Raw genomic sequence first — 20495 nt, 5'->3', positions numbered from 1 at the left:
GTCATTTAATAAACTCTTCTTGGGTATGAAAGAATCACAGTCTGGGTTTCCTGAGTTTGAAAATAAAATGAATGCAACACTTCAGACTATTGTTCCACTGAAATTAATTTGTCTACACGGTATTTTACTGTAACTCCAAACTGTTCTCTGGTTTCTATCCAAAAGTGGAGGTTCTATTTTAGTTACAAAGCTTAACCACATAGGTTTTTATTCAGTAGATGCAAGCTACAATGGTTTTCTCCTTCCAGAACTGTTTTTTTTTCTCCTTATGTAGTTAATTCAAGGACCTAGTTGAGTATGAGATGAATTACAAGCTAACCCAAAAAGTGCCAAAAGCCCTGTAAGATTGAACTAAATGTTCAAGTTGAAACAAACAAACCCATGTAGTTTTGCATAAATAAGAGAGTTGTTTACTGAGGTGTTCGACTTGAAATGAACTGTGGAATAACCAAATAAAATTACATTCCTCTATTTGGAGGGACATTTGGACCCAAGGAACGGTTTGCAGTGAGAAGCATTAACTGTCATAGAATGGGAAAGCGAGAATGGGAAAGCGAGAAAGTCAAACTGTTCTGTAATATTCAGTGTCCAAGGTGCCGAGGACCTGACTTTTCAATCCTTACGGCTGAAGTGTCGTTTCAGCAGAATTCAGCTATGACTAGCCAACTCTATTTCAAGCTAGATCTCAGATCGCCGGGTGGCTCCCTGAAAATGTGTAACTAGTGACCATCTGGGAAAGTTAGACTACAATTACTTCTTTAGTATCATATCAGAACTGTCAGAGGCAAAGAAGGAACCTAATTTTCAGCATCTCCATTCAGGTGGCTTTCCTTCTAGCAATCCACTGCCTAATGCCTTTCACACCTTCTGACTGCCAGAGCCAATGAAGCAGGAGTTTTGTAATCTTCAATTTATAACCTTATGGAAACCCAGAGGAGATTTCTAATAATGGGGTTCCTGAGTAAGGCTGGATTTCTGTAGAATAAATAGTCTATCATCATGCCATAATAGTGTATCATCATGCTTGTGCCCAAGGGTTCAAATTAAAATTTCAAAAGCAGTATCAATGTTGTAATTTCCTATGTGTTAAAAGCTTGCATTTAGCCTTGCATTGCACCTTCAAAATGTTGTTTTAATATTTTGTTTGACTCTCATTCACAGTCTTCTTTATGCCTTTTACATTCCTGTCTTCTTACCTACCCAAATAATTTAGTTTAACCACTGACCAGCTCCCAAACTACCGGTTAGCCCTCTTGCACTATCTGATCCCTGGTTTAGCTGGCGTTCAGTTTTGACCCCATTCCCTGAAATCCTCATCTAATTCTCTTCACGTGTTTGTCCTGGTCCCTTTCCTCAGCTAACTTCAGTTTCTTCTTTCGTCCACCTTGGTTGCTTGTCATCCTCTAAACCTCATCTTCCAGACAAACTCCCAGTCCCCATCTTCTGCGTATACACATGGCAATTTATGGTCCCACTCTCTCACGCATCATACTCCTTACATTTCTTTCTCCCTGTATATAATCACTAAGTCCTAAATTCCACTTTTGTCTACACTGCATTCAAATTAATTTGTTTTCTCCTCTGCACTCTGTCAACAGAAAGGTCCCTGAGAGGCACACATTTTGTGGTGTTTGACTGTAATTATAGGAGGAATTATGTCTGTGCAGCCCGGAGTATTTTCACAGCAGAAAGACTCTTCAGAGTTTCCAGATAAAACTCTAGCAAGTCTTTCCTGAACACCTGCAAAATGGAATTTTTCAAATGTGGATAGATTTTCAAAAGAAAAGAAAAGCCCCTCCATTCATGTCAAATTTCATATCTTTATGCCCAAAACAGGATGGATGGAGTAAAAGTTTTAAGATAAAAACCCACAAAAACCCACAACATTTTCAACATGGGCAACGTAACACACTTTTTGCCTAGCCTTGTTCTCGGAAAAACTTACATTCTTTTATCTGAGAAACAAGCAAGAAAATAATCGAGCTAAAGAAAAGCATCTGGTAATACATTTTTCAGTCCAAAACACATTTGGCAAAGTTATAAGTAACTAAAAGAGGTGTCTTGAAGTGAGAAATATTGGGACACCTTCACTACAGATTGTGCTATCAGATGCAATCGTAATATATAGTGTTACAAACACTGTGTATTAATTGTCTCCAGTGGAATAACTTCCAAGGTGCCAAACCTCGAAGCAACTTCAAGGTTTGTTTATAAAGACGAAGAACATTCAAACAAAAATTTATACATGAAAAATTTTCTTCCAAATGCATATTACTATCTTAACAGAATTACTTAAGCCTAAGGCCCGCCTTTCCAACAGTCTGCAAAATTACGTTGTGTATGGTATAAAGGAAAACTATGTTATATAATCTTACATACGTAGTACTTATATACATAATAATTATAAGGTTGTACTCCTATCTGTTTTAATTACAACTGCTCCTCACTCACCTAGCTACAGGTTCCTTAGTAGCTACTCAATTCCAGACAGGTCAAACCTGAGGGGTTTTTTCAGTTCAGCTTCTGTACATAGGAATGAAAAATTATCATTTACCATATTGATAAAGTGAAATATTTTCTCACCTTGAAGATCAGAACTGCCAACTTTTAAGCTACATGGTAACACTCAGTAGGACTATTATTTTTTAAATCAAGATACCTGAACAATATAATCCAAATTTTCAAAGAAGCTAATGACTCCCAGGTCCAGTGGACATTATTGCAAAATGTCCTCCGTGACTCCTTTGATGCCTTTTCCTATGGTAGCAGTGGAGAGCTGGCTGGAGGCTCACCAGGAACAGCTCGCTGCTCAGGCTCTGCTGAGTCCAAAAGCACCAAGACTCTACTTTGGATCTGTGGACATTAAGACTTCATTCTTTTTTCTTTCTGATAGAAGACCACGTGATTCCTATCCTCACAGCCAACGCAGCACGAGTTTGGATTGCCAGAGGGACAAGGGAGATGCTGAGTTTTGTCAGGAAGCAGTGATTCTTGTCAACCGGTTTATCAAGAACTACTTTCTTCTCTGTGATGCTGCTTGCTGAGGTTAGTTACTCAGCAGATGAACTGCAGTCAAAAGCTAGATTCAGAAGTCAAAAAGGGAAATCTTTGAACAAGTTCCTTATTTCCCCATCCCCAATGAGCTACTTGCGGCCCACAGAGGCTTTTATACAGGATGACAGAGACAGATGACAGTCTTAAATTTGCCATCTAAGTCTATGGGATCTCTTCAATTATGTTGGAATCGGAGTGACTGGGGTGGATGAGTGGGGACAGGAACTGTTGCTGGAGCTGGGGAAATCTCCCAGCTGTGCATTCCAGACCCGGGTGAACCTCAGCTGCTCGGAAATGCTGCACAGTTGTGCAAAGTCACCACAAGTTCAGTTCCCTGGGCTGGCAAAACGCTGTATCACACGGGGTATGCTTTTAGGGATGACAAGCAAAGGAACATTTGAGCTGATGTGGAGCCCCAGAACATTTGGAAACTGAGAAAAGATATGGCCAAGGAAATTAATTTTTTGTTATGTGACCTGCACCTCAATACCCCTGCTGTTAAATGGCCATCTTTACAAAAAAAAAACCCCAAACTTTGCAAACATCTATTTGAGACTTTGATTAAGGTTTGAACAATTGAATTCCTCTCCTGCAACTTGAAAGCTATACTTTAAAACAAAATTTCCTATGTTTTCCACTGGCCAGGTATGGGATTAATTGCAGGTAAATTTTGAATCAGCGCAGTGAACGGTATACCCTCGTAAGATGAATGTGTCAATAGAATTCTTACTTTGCTTACAGGTCAGTTTTTGAAATGTTTCCTTTTAGAAAGTTGTAAGTTAAGACTTCTGAAAGCCATTGAGTCCAACAGGAAAGATGTATATAAGATCAGATGAATCTGTACTGTTCACTGCCATCCATAGAGAGGGCTACACTCAACATTGTGATATAATTACTGCTATCAGTTTAGTTGCTTTAATTTATATAGCTTACTTTTGGTCATGTAGATCAGTCTTTCTTGATGTCAAGCATATGTAAAACACAATGATTTAATTTTTTTCTTAACATTCATAATGTTAGAAGTATTTTCACATCCTGAAGTTCCAATGTATAAACGCAAGATCCACTAAACCCATGAGGTTTTGGCTCCAGAAATATCAGATTGTTTTTAGACACAGGCAAAATTTTCAAAATTCTCTAAAGGTTTTTGAGCCCAGTTCCCACTGGTAATTAATGTCCTATTGATTTCTGTGGGCTTTTGGCTGATCAGTCACTGAGTGGGTTTAGAAGTACATTTTATCTTTTCATTTTTTATTTTGCCGCATTTGAAAAACATAGATAACGACCATGCTGTTGCAATCTCACGTGGATGCATAGAGAGTAAGGCAGTTACATTGTTTGAGGGATCAGTGCCCACTTGTCTATTTCCCTTCTTTCTTCTCTTATGTCTTCCCTTATTTCAAAACATCAGCATTGCTATCTGACACACTAAGCACCTGAAATCTTGGCATGATTTCCTGGGATATAGGGACTATCTGATCATATGTGCTAGTTGGAGAAATCATCAGTTATTATGCAGATTTGATCTGTCCGATCTACTGAAAATTTCTGCTGTAGGTTTCTTTTTGAATTCGGTCCATGTTGGAATAGAAGCAAGAAAAAAAAAAGATTTTGATGGTTCTTCAATAACCAGTGCAAGATGATCTTGTAGTCTTGATTAGTTTTCAGAGAACTGGGCTCTGTATCATCGAGAATGCTTAGTTTTTGCTCTTATTGACAGGGTCAGCTGAGATACATTTGAGTCAATGTGTGCTGAAATGGAGCTATCTTTCAGTTAAGCTCAAGTGGCAACTGGAGCCTAAGTTTGCCTCAGGTGGCTACTTTTACATCGTGTTAAGGCAGAGTCACTAACCAGTTTCTGCCCTTTCTATGCTGCACTTGCTCGGTTAGGTTTATATCTTGTTGGTTAAGCAACCAGATCTATGCTTCAGAAACCATCCCCCCCTCCATCTATTATAAAATCTACATCAGAGCTAAAAGGAGGCAAATGCAGCAAGGTTAGTAAATCAGTTTCGTTCTAATACCCTATTTTCAGTCATTCGTTACTTAAAGAAGTATTTTAGGCTGAAATTTTCCATGCTTAGCTTCTACCACCATTTATTTCTCACCCATTAGAATACTAGGGAGAAAAACAGTCTCTGTTATGAAAGAATTCTTGCCGCATTAAAAAATAAAATAAAAAAAGCTATAGATGATAAAATTAAGGATTTAAAATAGAAATTGGCATGGAAATGTTCATTACTTTGGAGTACATCATGCTATTACTGTGAGGAAAATTAATTCTGAGTTAACTAAGCTTTAAGGACTCGTAAGCTGGCTTTGAGCACCAGCAATGGTAGCTACAGTTAAAGAAAGGTGTTCTTATTGCACGTATTCTATTGCTTTAAGAACACATTTTGCTTGGTAAAACTAGTCCGTGACTATTGTGAAGTATCAAATATTCACAATTACTATGTTATACTTCCGCCTTTTAGCTTTGAAGAGAACTACAACTTAAATTATTTGGAATATACCGTGGCAGCTTGTGAATTTGCAAGCTGTGCAAGAGAGGGGTGGCGACAGTAGTTGTAAATACACATTGGTTTGAATTCCAGCTGAGCACCTACCTTGTCTGCGATGCGCATATGCACGTCTGTTTCCGTAAGCGTGTCTTGACATATTAGCTATTACAGCAGGAGAAGCAGCATGTGCAATAAGTTTATATAATGTTTCCTATCCTATTCAAATCTGCAGCTGCAGATTCCCTGATGTGTGCAGAATTGTGCTCACTAAAGCCCTATTCTGATCCGTTGTAATAACATAAACAAAACCGTATAGTACTGTGGCCTATTCCAGGAAATTTTAAAAAAACATAATTTTACCTAATATTTTTGTATGCTGCTACTTCTTCACAGACCATGTCATCTTACATCAGTCTTCTGATACAAATGCAGATCGTGATACTCAGAACTGGATATCCATCTTCCCTGCACAATGGCATTGCACCAGGAAGCCAAACTGTTCATGTTTTGGTTCACATGCATGTAAACCATCATATCGTAGAGCCCCATGGATGCCTAATATAGACCAAATACTACAAGGCTTTCCTTGTATAAGTCCATTTACATAGGTGCTTTCTGACTTCAGGAAATTATACAACAAATACCATTTTATTATAATGTGATCCTGTTGTTATAGATGTGGGTCAGTCTATTTTTATGTGTGCTTATATAACTCAATTATTTGTTCCCAGCTGAAACCTGGCTTACATTCCATTGAGAAGAGCAACCCTGCTCTTGCAAAATAATACTTGCAAAAAGATTAAGTATTTTAATGTAAATAAATATATAAATATATATATAGTGTGTGTGTATATATATAATTATACCACTATAATTTTAGGTTCTTCTTTCTTGTTCAGATATATTTAGGTAATATCTCTTTTTCACTGGATGGATGATCGGAGCTACCTCATCTAAGACAGATGAAGTCAGGAATATTATGAATGGAAAGACATCATCATCATCATCATCATCATCATCACGTAGGACAGGTTTTGCCAAAAGTTTCTGGACTGAGAACTGCAATTCAGATATTCATGTAGTCTATAATGTTAGGTGTGTATCTGAATTCGCTGTATAGTTAATTAGAAGCAATAAACTCTTAATGTGTATGTTTGAATCCCATTCTAAGGAGCATTCTCCGCTCCATTAACTTTATAGAAAGCCTTAGCTCCAAACTCAGCACGTAAGAGAGATGCCAGAAGTTAGCAGTTAAGAGCAGCCCCTAGGTGAGGTCTGTGCACTAACAGTACCCTTGAACACCACCATCGCTGTGATTACTTCTGTGACTAAAGTGAAGAATATGCATGGTGCTTTCAGGGTGATCAAATATTTATGAAATTACTAGTTACATCCATGCTTGCCCAGATGAGTGATGAGAGGGAAAGACACTTTCTCTTTGGAGCCAGGAAAGTCCATCGTTGTTTTTTAGCCAACTATCTCAAAGTTTACAAATTTAAAATGTTCCCTGGGAACTTGCCAACGCCCTCGAATGCAGTATTTGTGCACTGCAAATCAAAAAGTCCTTCAGTTTTAACTTCATTTTTCCAGATTAAATATTTGGAGGTTAGGTAAAATAGGGTAGATATGCTTCCCAGTACAGTGCTATAATGATTATAATGATTATACGGTTTGTGTTCCCATGCCACATCATCTTCTTTCTAAAATTTAAGCCACAGAGGATTTTCGTTTTGCAAAGAATTCCCTGGAGGGTAGGAAGCTAAGAGGACTCAATGTAAAGTGTTATATGAAGCTTGCCTTAGAACATGTGAAAATGAACTAGTTTCAGCAAAAGTATCTTTTCGGAAGTTCAGTTCCTCTTGAATGCTTAAGTGCATGCATCGGTTCTGTTATCAGTGGATACTGAAATCAAATCATGTTGTGGGAAACTGTAAATATAAACCAACATGAGTAGATTCTTCCACAAGCAGGCATCAGCCTGCACAGACTACTAACGCGTACAGTTCTGTACTCAAAGCAAAAAGAATATCCTGCCTGCTTTGTTGTGGTAGCCAGGAGACCGAGTTCTCCATTAAAATGTGTTTGTCGAACCTTGAAATCTATAGCAAGCAGGTGCTCTCACCTCTTACTATTGTGTGTAATTTTTTTCCTAAGAATGCTAGTTCACACTTGTCATTATTTTCTAGATAATAAATGAGATTTTGACAAACTGATTTCCTAGCATGAGGGGTTAGCACATAAATTAAAAGTCCAGAATGAAAACTCCCTTCTACTTAGTGAAGCCACTGTTTACATTTACGTATATCAATCCATGACAGCAGGTATACAGCCATAGAGCCCACTGTTGCAGCCCAGGAGCTGTATGAGTTGCCTCCACAAAGCCTGATGACTCAGGATCGGCAGCAATGGAATATGAATTTCTCTGATTCTGAAGAATCCATTTGTTGTCAGTCTCAGAAACAGGCCCCATTAATATTATGTCTTGCTTGTCAAAGAGGGGAATGCTATTGCAGCGTGTCCACATGACATGATGTCATTGGAAAAACGTTATAAAGGACACACTTCTTGTTGTTCTACGGGGACATTGGGCCTAACAGCAAACAGGAGATGCTTTGTCTATTGCTTTAATTGCAGTCACGTTCGGTAGGCCTAGCGGATACCTGTTCTGCTGCAATCCAAATTCTGAATTCTCAGGTAAGGAAAATCTCTTATCAGTGTCCAAAAAAGCTTTCCTGAATTTTTGCTACAGCCTAGCTGCATTTCTGTTTTCCTTCTATTGCCTTTAGCCATTGGTGTCAGGCTCTTGCAACAGCCACTCCAAAGAGAAATGTGTTTGCTCAGAGTAAACCTCTGCATTATCCCACAAACATCAAGCATTTCTTGCCTGTTAAGTGCAATCTGTCTTACATCATCAATACCTTTTTAAAACAAAGTATTAGAACACACCATTAAGTAAAAAAGGACTGAAATGAAAGAAAGAAGAGTCTTCATGCATGCTTTGAGTCATCACATCTTATGTCTAGTAGAAGCAATATTTGGGATTCTTTCCTCTTCATCTGCTCATGGACCAATTTATATTTCACTAGGAATGTCCACATGTGGTTGTGAGTCACCAAGTCTGACACATGTTGCTCTAAAAACTGTTCTCTTGCTCTCCAGGGAGAGCAAGTTCTCGCCCTGCCATTGTGTCTTAAGGGACTCGGATGGCACTTCCTCCTCCTTTCTCCATGCTGCCACGATTTGCCGTCCAACCAGACTCACAGGATGAGCTATTTATTCACTTACAGATATTTTTCAGCAACAGTTATAGATCTAGAAATTCTATCAACAATTATTAAAATAAACCCTTCATTTGTTGCCTTATTTCAACAGACTGGTTTGCCACATAAGGAGCGCAGGCTGCAACCCTTTCTCGTTCAGCTTCTGTTCCCAAGAGTGATGTTTGTTCCTGTGCTGCCTCATCAACTTGCCTTCTTTGTGCATATTTAAGAATACAGCCTTGGCTCTCAGAGTGACTACTAGCTTTTGGATGACAGGCCTGGAGCATCCAGCTCGAACAGGCTTTCCAATGTAATGCTCTGCTGCAAGGTTGTTGCCATCTTACACGTGGTAGGAGCCAAAGCCTTTTGCTAAGGGAAATGATAGCGGCCCTTATACACAGCGGGTGCCCGCACACCTTAGAGAAGAGGGAAGGAATAGAGCTCTTTGTCAAAAAGAGCACTGTGGTGGTTGCCCTCTTCCTCACCTGTAAGTAAGACATTGCTCACTACTACCCCTTCAAACTTCTTCTAGTAAACTCCATTTTTAAAGACCCAAATCTCCTGCTGTTCTAGCTTTGCCTGACACAGGTTCCCTCCCTTCTTCCCCCATTCCTTCCTTGCCCCCCCCCACTCTGTTTCCAGGGATGGCACATCTATCACCTCTCTATTTGCCCTTTTCCACACCACTTTTCCACCTCTGCAGTAAGTCTCTCTTTTACTACTCCCCCCTCTTTCCCCTCCCAGAACACCTTTATTCTTACCAATTTCTTTTGGCCCATCATCCATTCCAGGTCGCACAGTCTCTGCTATGCCTTTGTACCCCTTCTCCCTTCCACTCAAGGTGGTGCCCTCTCCTGCTTCCTTCTACTGATTCAAGCTTTTGCCAGTGCTCCAAGCTCTTCCCTAACACCCAACCCACATGTCCAAGCTTCTAACTTCAGTCTGCTCCTGGCTCAAGAGTCCTCATCAATATTCCCAATATTGGAATTCCTAATTTGCATTTGAACCACTCTTACAAATGCCTTTTCTGCTCTTACACCTCATTGTTCTGGTCCAATGCTCCCCAAACTTTTCGTAGGTAATATTGTTCTGGATTCACTTCTGCACCGACAATCCCATAACTTCCATATCTGCCTTTGAATTTCTTCAGGATGAAGGGCACCTCTGGAAATTTTTGTAGTCTTGCAACTTTGATGAAATCTTTGAAATACCTACTTTAGAATGTCTCAAAACTCCTAGTCTCTAGAAACAAGCTCTCCAAGGATGCACCTAGAGCGCATCCCTGTGCATATTGGGCTGAAACCCAGCTGGAGAATGCTGCAGTTTCTTTCAAGTACTCATGCTCAAGTTTCCCTCCCAGGAAATAAAGACTGGGCACATGCTCAGATTTGGAAGCTAGGAAGTATGTCAGGTTCTCCAGTTTAACGTGACATTTGAATCAACTTTGATAATTATTCTGAGAATAGTGGCAAAAAAACAGCCACAGGGAACTTCCACAGGGAAGATTCTATTGATAGTGAGTCAGTCGTCATTTCTTCACATCTGTGGGGACATGAAGCTCCCAGGAGAGAGAGAGACCACTGTTGAGGGGAACTGGAATCACCATGGACTGCAGTTTGCATGTCTTTCTTGCCAGACAGGCACAAGAACCATCTCTCCTCATCTCCAACTTCTTACAACTTTCACACTTCCATTTTCCTGGCTTAGAGTTTTACGTAGTTTCATATACAACATTCTTTTGCCAGTGATTGCCCTCGAGCACTCTTTCCTGTCCTCCTGGTTTGGCTTGGGGAAGAATCACGTGGCAGAGTGGTGACTGTCGCTGGTGGGAAAGGTCACACAATGAGCTGCACAGGTTGCTATAAGAAGGGTGGTAAAATGTCACACGCAGGCTATTTTCTAGAAATAAGGCCATCTTTAAGGCATCTTAGCCTGTATTTCAAGAATCAAGTCCCCAGAAGTGCTAAGCGATTTGGTAAAATGTAAATAGTGGTTCTCTTTTTCTCAGTTTATTTTTAGATATCTGCTGAGGAGCCATGAGATCACATGATGGTATAAACCCAATATGCAAACAGAATCAATAATGTACATTTCTTTCCTCTCACCACCTTAAATGGTATTCAAGATTTGGGATTTGGAAGCCATGTATATGGATGTTCATGCGCATGCTCTTAGAAAAATAATAAGTATTTGGCTACAGCACAAACACCTATTCAACGAGTCACAAGAATACTCAGAGAAAGACCAAATTTAGCTACTCCAAAATCTGTCATTAAACATACTGCCAAAATCATATTAAACGCCATACTTACATATAGAAAACAAGTGTTCAAAATTCTCTGTCTTCAGAATACAGATGGAAGACTAGTGTTAAATAAAATGGCAACAGAACTAATGTTTAAAGGGAATATTTGAATAATGTTTAATCTATTTTTACTCAATAAATTTTTATCGACAAATTAATGGGTTTATTATACACCATGAGCTGCCACAATACAGTTAGGGCAAGGATCAAAGAAGAGACAGAACAGAAGGTACCTTTATTAATGTCCCAGGTCCTTTTACTTTAATCAAAGAGCTATCTATCTGAAACTACTGATTCAATAAAACAGCTATGCTCTGGTTCAAATACTTGGTTTCACTTCTGGCTTCCAATATATATCCTTCAAGGAGCTTTTCCACCTGTGTAGTCATTTTCTGTAAGGGGCTACACTCCTATGACTTCTGCAAGAAGATTAGATGGATTAGAATATAACAGGGTTTTACAAGTTCTGTGTTTCCCTTTAAAGATTTTCAAAGGAAAAAGGACAAAGTCTTTCAAGCATAAATGAAATAACTGCAGATAACTTGTCATTTGTATTCTTAGAAATGCATCTTCATAACAGGGTATGGTACATCCTCCCCCAGAACCTTGATGTCATCTGGAAAAATAATCAGTACAGGTCCAGTGTCCTAAAGAGTTTGAAATAGTAGCAAATTGTATTATTTTTTAAGCGTCTTCTGCAGAGCCCAGCTAATTTAATGCTACAATAGAATAATCTAGTTATTTGGCAACTATCTGCATAAAAACATTTCAATAACATTGGGAAATAATTTTCAGAAAAGCACTGAATTACTTCACTTACAGTTTATTCTTTGTTTCTAACCCATAAATTTCTTCAACTAGGAGTTCACTGGTGGAAAGTAGGAATTTTCTCATCCTTTACTACTTTTTGCATCTGTGTTTTAGAAGAGTTTAAATATATGTTATCACTAATTATTACAATTAGGTTAATACTGTTTTCTGTAATTAGTTTCTAATGAACATATGTTCATTGATGAAAACTGCAGTCTATATGCAATGCCATTTGAGCTGAAGGGGCGTGAGAAATGCTCATCATAAAATAGCTACCATGTATTGCGCTTGGGCACCAATCCTGCAAACACTTCGGCGTGAGCCCCATTTTGCCGCTGTGAGAAGAATTAATTTAAATAAATAGAAGCTCTCAAGGTATTATAGTAAAATCTAACTAAACTCACATCTAAATTGATTGAGCAGGGGCATAGTTTAAAGGAGAAGAGTTGTCAAGTTTGATTCTTTCTTATTTAAATACACATTGTTAATCAAATACTCTGCTGAACAGAAGCTCAGACTGAGGAGTCCTGTCAGAGAAGGGCCACCTCTATCCTATGTCCGGTGCAATGCTGTCCCTGTCACAGGGGTACGAGTAATACGGTATATATCCACAACAGCAAAAAGGTTGTATTTGGTCTTGTATAAACCACTTTATTAGTTACTCTGATTTTGTAGGTGAGCATTTTTGCCATGTGTTTATTTCTATTGATATTTAATGCTGATATTTATCAGTATTTATTAGTATTTCCGTTCCAGTAATCTGGGCTAAAGTTGTCAGTGTAATTGTAGAAGGGAGCATGTATAAAATCAAGAGAGTTTGGACACAGACCGTTACTGGGATTAACAAAAGATATATCTAGATTTGAGAGTTATTTTAAGAGCTATATAATAATATGCCAAACTATTAAAAATTCAAAATTCACTTTGCCAGTTTTTGCCTCAAGGACAGAGTCATCTTAGGGAGATATGCTGTGGTCTGAAAAAATATTTAGGGTTAGTATAATCGAGATTATGGTTCGTGTTGTTTTATACTCTGCCTGAAACTATATATATATATATATATATATTCACACACACACTTTTTGAAGTATCATATATACAACTGATTGCAATCCTCCATCCTCCCTTTTCCCCAGCCTAGTTAGGCCTCGTGTAGGTCTATTTTGCTTAATGTTCTTTTGCATAACACATCTCCTTGTAGGCAAAGGAAGCCTGCCCTGGCCAATCCCATAAAATAATGAGGGCCTTCGGTTTTTTAGAGTTTTCTGAACAACAAGAATAAGTGACAGAAAATAAATGCTGAAGACAGGATTTTTCTTTGTGAATACAAGGTGACGATGGAGAGGATTCAGGCAGGTGGCACACGTGAAACTACTTTTGATTTGTAAGCTGGCTAGGTTTTAAATGAGTTGAGGCCCATTATATGGAACATTTCCACACTGAAGAAACCTCACATTTCTGGGGTGCAGGAGGCTCCGGGCTGACCCTGACCTTCCCACTGGGTGCCCCCTCCCTGGAAGAGATGCCCAATATTGGCGCCTGCCTAGAGCACCTGGAGGGCTGCCCCTCTCCCGCAGCCTACGGGACCCCCACTTCCATTCCTGATGCCCAACTGTCCTACCCCTGCCTGGGGGCTCTTTTACCCGGGGGCCGGGGGGGGTGACGAAGCGCCGCAACAGAGGTTCTCCCCGGCCTCCCGGCGCCCACCACCCAGCCCCCCCAGCACCTGGTGAGGTGAGGCTAGGGAGGAGAGGAAAGGAGAGGAGAGGACCAGACACCCCCATCCTCCCCGAAAAGTGCATCATTTTTGAAAGCGCCCAAAATAGCGCGCGCGGCCGCCGCCGCACGAGTCTCCTTATTATTCCTCCGGCGTCGGCAGCCGATGCGGGGCGAGGACGCGCCGCCGCCGCCGGGCCGTGGCCGGCGCCCGTGTCTTTGGGCGAGGGCGGCGATGATCGCCGCCGGCTGCCGGTCGCCGGTCGGCCGGAGCGCAGCGGCAGCGCAGGCGAGGAGGAAGAGGAGCGGCGGCAGCGGCGGCGGCGGCGGCAGTTTCCCCTTTCCCCAGCCCCGGCTCGGCGGGCGCATGCTCACTGGTGCCCGCAGCCCTGGACCATATTTGTCAGGACTACTCGAGAGACGGAGAAAAGAGAGAGAGAATTTTGGGGGGGTAAGGAGCGGCGGGTTCCGATCTAATCCGCAAGCCGTGTAGGGCGCTGCGATGGCAGAGGCTGGCGATGGGTTTTAATTTTCCCCCGAGGTGAGGATGAAAGTTAGGGAGAGAGAGCGCGAGAGATAAAGGAGGGAGAGACGCACCTCCTCTCCCTCCCTTACGAAACGTATCTGGGGAAGGGGAGGGGGGCGGGGGGGGGGCTTCTCCCCCACCACCTCGAGCAGAAAAGGATGGAAGTTAATGCCGGGGAAAGTGGGCAAGTGACTCGCAAGTGGCTGGGGAGCGGCTGGGGCACCGGGAACCTCACTAAATCATAAGTGTACGAGTGTGAAAGAGGAACAAAAGAAAGAGAGAGGTGCCTGGTATTTCTTTTTCTCTTCCCAAACACATGAAGGGAGTACATGTGTGTATATATATATGCGCGCTATATATTTATATACATACACAGGCACGCACGCACGTATGTGTATGTACATATATATATATATACGGGGGAGGGAGCTGTGGAAATGTGCTGGGGGGCCTTTTTTTGGGGGGGGGTGGGGGGGGAGAGGTGGTTCCGAAGGGAGGGGGAAGGGAAGGGGAGAGACATTTTGCAGACTTGCCCCACCAATGAGCTTGTCAGTTGGCTCCATTTAATGACACTTACGGGGCACCGCCGCGCCGTTGGGAACAATGTGATGCGGGTGCAGCAGCGGGGGGGGTGGGGGGGTTGTGTGTGGTATGTGTGTATGTGTGGGGGGGGTGTTTGTGGGGTTGTGTGTGTGTGTTACACGGGTGTGCGTGTGAGCGCCGAGGGGAGGGAGGGGGCTCGCTGCCACCCCAGCCCCCCCCCCCCCCATCCCCGTCTCTTTGTTCACAGAGGCTGAAGGACGGGGAGCAGTGCGGGTTGCTGGGGGGGGGGGGCGTGGGGGGGGGTGGGCAATGCGCAGCCGGAGAGGGGTGAGAAAAAGCCCCCGGGTTTGGTTTTTTTTTTTTGGTGGGAAGCGGCGAGAGGCGGCGGCCGCCGGGATATACCGGTTGAATGTGCCGTGGGTCCCCGTGTGCGAAGGCCTCTTCAGCGCGCAGCGGAGAGAGTTTGTATTTTCCGTCGCTCCTGCACTTTGTGTGGTTTGTGCGCGAGAGATATTTAAAATATAATCATCTCCCAATTTCCGCCATTTTGGGGAAAGTTTGCACACACATACACATACCCAAAAAAAAAAAAAGCAAGCTTGTAGCAAAATTTTTATTTTTTATTTTTTTTTCTTAAAGCGGCGGAAAAAAAAAAAAAAGTCTTGAGTGCTCAGTTCCTGCCTGTGTGCGGTGCGTGCGCCGCGCTCGCTGCGGCAGACATGTGAGGCGGCGGGGGGGAACGGCCCCTACCCGCTCCGGGCGGACGGAGGAACGGGGGGGGACCGGCGCCCGGCAGCGCGGCCGGCCCCGCGGCATGCCCGGGGGGTGTGTGGGGGTGATCCCGGAGGCTGCTCCGGAGGTGCCGGCGGTGTGTGTGCACATACACGCGAGTGGGGATTTGATGGGGGGGGGGGGGGGGGGCGCGCAGGGAAGAGGCCACGGGTTTGCTGCGAAGTTGCGCGCTCCCGCCTGAAGTGCGGCCGGGGGGGGGGGACGGGGACGGCCCCCGCCGCGCACACGCCCGTCCTTTCCTCTGCTCTCCCTCCCCGTCCCCGCAGCCGGTGCATATAACAACAGGATATAGGCACACTTGTTCTCGCTAACGTGCTGCGAGGCGCTGTTTTTTCAGCGGGGGGGGGGGGGGGGGGGAGGGAAAAAAGCGATGTTTTCAAAAAATTTTGGGGGCGGGAGGGGGGCGGCGGACTACGGGAAGGCGCTCCCGCGGAGCCCGGCCGAGGCGAGGCGGCTGGGGCGGGGGTCGCGGCGTCGGGGCCCGCTTCCCCACCCCCTCCGTGTTTTTCCGACCCCCCTCCCCTCCTTTTCCTCGTCGGAGCGGGCGCACGGCGGAGCGTGAGAGAAAAAGTTGTATCGCGGCTCCGGGCGGCGGCGGCCCCGGGCGGGGGCGGCCCTGCGGGGCGGTGGCGGCGGCGGCCGCCGGCCCCTCCCGCGGGAAGGGGCGACTTCCCCGCCGAGGGATGCCCGCGGATCGGCCGCGGAGGAAACCCTCGCAGCCCCTCAGGGGGAAAAAAAAAGAAAAACGAGATCTCGCCCCCCTCCTCCTCTTCCCCCTCCGCGCTGGGGGAAGGGAGGAGAAGGTAAATTAATTTTTTTTATATTTTTTTTTTTCTTTCCACTCGGAGGCAGCCTCCTTTTCCCGGATCCCGGCCCCGGTGGGGGTGGAGTGGGGGGTGGAAGGAAAAAAAAAAAAAAAAAGGCAAGAGGACCCGGTAAACAAGCAGAGTCCCTCTCTCGTTGTGCAACTTCCTCAGGAACACTTAACACCCAGTTCCTCTCCCACCCCCGCCCGCACCGCGCTCGCCCCCGCCGCCCCCACGCCGGGGCAAAGCGGGGGGTGTCACTCTTCCCCGCTCCATTTAATTGCCCGGGGCGGGAGGAAAGACACACACACACACCAAAAAAAAAAAAAAAAAAAAAAAAAAAAGAGGCAAATTCAGGAGAGAAACGGAGCAACTCGAGAACCGCTTTCCCCGAGCGCTGCCCCGCGGAGGGGCCGGGCCGGGCGCTTTTGTGTGGGTGGTTCTGCCCCGAGGCTGGGGAAGACGCGGACCTGAGCCCCGGGTTTTCTCCAGAAAGTTTCAAGTGCAGCAAAAAAAAAAAAAAAAAAAAGAAAAAAGACACGCCGCAAAAACTGGCCAAGGAGGGACCTCTGGCGGTAGGCCGCCGGCTGACGGCGGCGGGGAGCGGCGGCCGCGGCCGCGCCCGCCGGGCCTCGCCGCCGCATTCCGGCCGCCGCTCCGCCGCGCCGGGCGGGAGGGAGGGAGGGAAGAAGGAGGGCGGGAGGGCTGGCTCCGGGGCAGCCGCTGCCGGGGCCCGCCGGTTCCCAGCCGCCCCGCCGCCGGGGGGTGGGGGGCAGGCCCACGGCCTGCGTGGGGAGCGGGCGGGGGCGCGGCCCGCCCACCGCGTCACTTGTCCCACTCGGGAGCGCGGTGTGAGCCCCGGTGCGCCGGGGAAAGGAGGGCCCCGGAGATGCGGCAGCCTCCGCGGGTGGTGAGCGGCACAGCCTCTTCCCTTTCTTTTAATTACCTGTGCTGAGTAGCATGGCGTGCGAGGCTTTCGAGTGAGGGGTAGCACGAGTTGCATTTTCAGTCTTGTTCTATTTTCTTTTTAATTTCCCTTGTATAGCGGAGTGGCGTTGGACTGGCCGCCTTTGCTGTTTGTTTCTGCTTCTGAATGGATGCTCAGTCGTGGGTGCTAACAGTTAGGCGGTGAGCATAATTAAAATTCAAGATACACAAACTTCAGCTTGTGTCATTTTTGGAAATCGTCTATGTTCAGGACCGTAACACAGTTTTCCTAATGCAAATTTGAAAGCTGGTTAGGAAACCGGTGGTTTTTACCAAGGAAGTTATCACGTTCCCAGAAGTTTATATGATGAACATCTGTAAGAGAGAAACTCCCTGAAACTAGCGGCTGAAGGCAGTAAAGCACTCTGCGTAAATCCGGGTGGTGCCGGGTACTCATTGTTTCCTGGTGTGCCTTCAGCGGCTTTGACTGTGGTCCAGTTGGTCCTGTGAACTGGTGCTGTAATGAAGGTGGCTGAAGCAATCATCTTGGATGGTTTTTGTTGTCAGTTGGGCAATTGCAGTGAACTTTGTTGTGGTGGTGTATGTTTCACCTTCAATTTAATGAGTTTTTCTAGACTGTTGCTTTTAAAAGTTCTAATAACTTAAGAAAATGGTTACGTGATGAGTCTTTCCTCTGACTTGTTCAGTTTTATTGGGCATCACCTATTCTGTGAAGAGAGGTGGTTGACTTTTTGTGGGCCATTCCATTTTTACTCTTTGGGTTTTTTAATACTGCTGGTAAGTAGAATGGTGGGTGTGAGGGACCAGTGATCACCTGGCATGGGGCTGACTGGAGAAGGTGGTAGTGTGTGAGTAGTCGTAGCTTATTAGTGCTGCAGTAGTAGGACCACTGGTCACAATGGGAGATACGAGCTCTTTATGAATTGGAAAGAAGGGAAAGTCTATAAATGCAGTAGCCTGCTGAGTGTATTTAGGAGCTAGAAAGCGGTGAATTAATTGTGTAAGGACAGCAGAGCCCATGGAAACTGCTAAGAACCAGCAGAAGAGGAAGAGGAGGGCACGAGTCAGACAAAAGGAGCGTTCAGGCATCTACTGAATTAACTTGGGGTAAGAAATAACAATTTGAAGTAGGTCAGGTGATATTCAATGTGTAGATTTGGTGCATCAGTTCTTCTCAAGGAGGTGTCTGCACAGGGGGTAGAAGGAGGCACAAATAAAGGCAGAAGTTTTGTGAAACTTTCTGGGCCTGGTTCAAGGAATTAAGAGAAATTAAGAAATAGGATTTCAGAGTGGTACTGAAGTCTTCTATCTGAGTAGGTACAAGCGTGGGGTGCAGGTTCTTCATAAACAAGACGAAAGTTGTCAGCTGTAAGTTTCATTAGATGATGGGATTGCTTTGGTATTGGGTAACTGTTGTTCTTACAGTGTTCTGTGGATATTTGAAAATGAGCTGGTAGGTGGAGGCTGTGTGTAACTGCGTTACCCAGTTTCTGGCAGTGGTACGGCAATCCTGTGTTAGCTCCCTGACAGCAACCCGACTCAGGTGAGGACAGCATGAACCTCCTGTAGCGCTGGTTGCAGACTCAGGCTTCACAGCATTTTATAATGTGTCTGTGGCCAGATTCTTTCTGTGAGGAAAAAGGTTTTAAGCCGATGTATTGGGAAGCAGGAACAGACACACACAGTATGCTTGGAGAATCTAGCAGGCAGAAGAGTAGCAACAGATAAAAATGTGAGGAAATAATGCTAAAGGGACATCATCAATATGAAATCTGGTCCGTTTTCTATTACAAATTTTAAGAATGGCAAAGAATTTTAAGCTATGGTCCCTTTGTGAATACATATATGTTATATAGCTCATCTCTGAAATTACTTACTTGTAATAAACTTCATGAGCAACAGGCAAAATAGCGAAATTTACTGAAGCAGCTCTTCAACACACAGAACAGAAACATGGCAGAACTAGTCAAGTGGTTCCTAAACAATGAAAAAATGAGATTTTGAAGGAAATGTGTAATCTGTAATTTTTAATGAAATATTAAAATAATTTAACCATTAACAGGTACAAAACAAAGTACGTGTTGCAATGTGGTGGATAGCCTCAAAGCATTTTACCATTTCCTGCACTGTTCCTGTTGTGGTTGTTTTTCTTGAAGTGAAGAATCAGATGCAAAAAGATGAAGGGTGAGAAAGAGAGAGGTGCGGGGTGTACCCAGCTCAAAGAGAAGACTGCGGGGAGAAAAGCGGGGCTTGCCCCGGTGGGTTTACAGTCAGTTGGCTTTGCTTTTGCTGACATGATGAAGCTAGTTTAATACAAAGTCTGTCTGAAATCGAGGGAGCTTACCTTGTGAGGGGTAATTCTGCTTCATGTGGTGTAACAAGTAATCCCTGGTAGTGTTCATGTTCTTACACGTTAAATAAAGCCGAAGCTGAGTATCCACTTGTCCCCTGGTGTCTAGAAGTTAGTATATTTGCAGCTCTGGTACGCTGAGTTGTCCCCTTCTGATCCACTTCATTTTCCTGATTTATTATGTAGGGAAAATGTGTCCCTTTAGCCCATGGGTGCTATGCCAAGCAGCCTCCTTCTTGGAGATGCCCAAAATAACCATCTACGACATTAGGACAAAAATCTCACCTGTTGCCTTTGTGTCTGAACATCTGTCAGTGCTGGTATCACCCAGCCCAGTTGGGAAGAGGGACCATGGCTCGGCTCCGTAAGGACATCGCCTCCCTTGGGACCTCTTCTTGTCCCTTGGACCTCACCCTTGGTGCCGCTTGCTGGGACCTCCTCTGGCTCCACATGCCCACTTCTGCCTCTCCTCGCAGGAGCTATCAGCTGAGGAGAAGACCAGCACGGGGCAAATCTGCCAGGCTATCCTGTCACAGTGACTACAGAAATCCTCGAAAGTAAAAATAAAAATGCACAGGGATGCATAAAAAGAAAAGACTCTGTTGCAGACAGGCTGTGCCAAGGTGGCAGTGCTGACTGGGGGCTTTACTGCTGAAATCTCTCTCTGCTGCCCAGTGACCCCATATTGAGTTGGAAATCATATGGACACTTCACAGGCGACGTCTTAGATTTTTCAAAATTTGGGTAGGTGTCAGGTAGTTTTTTAAAGCGCTGACTGAAAGAACAAACCCTTCTACTAGTACTTTTTGATGTGTTCAGTGCAGAACCCTGTAATTATTTCGAAAATTACTCGTATGCTTAATTGGCATATTCTCTCCTGTTTC

At 44.3% G+C, this 20495-nt stretch overlaps 1 protein-coding gene across 4 annotated transcripts in view; it reads left to right on the top strand.

Moving 5' to 3' along the window:
* Positions 1–13914: 13914 nt before the first annotated feature.
* L3MBTL3 (L3MBTL histone methyl-lysine binding protein 3) overlaps positions 13915–20495 on the top strand; it is an 81443-nt gene continuing 74862 nt past the window's right edge. The window contains exon 1 of one of the 4 annotated variants that reach the window (XM_063329619.1): positions 13915–14097. Coding sequence is in view for 2 of the 4 variants with exons in the window: in XM_063329617.1 (XP_063185687.1) it covers positions 17407–17441 (35 nt within the window). In the remaining 2 variants the exon portion in view is untranslated. The other 3 variants (XM_063329620.1, XM_063329618.1, XM_063329617.1) reach the window with 3 other exon arrangements.

This window comes from Chroicocephalus ridibundus, chromosome 3 (genome assembly GCF_963924245.1).
Source record: "Chroicocephalus ridibundus chromosome 3, bChrRid1.1, whole genome shotgun sequence".
NCBI classification, from domain to species: Eukaryota; Metazoa; Chordata; class Aves; order Charadriiformes; family Laridae; genus Chroicocephalus; species Chroicocephalus ridibundus.
The sequence above is the reverse complement of the archived record's forward strand: the minus strand, read 5'-3'. Positions and strand labels throughout refer to the sequence as shown.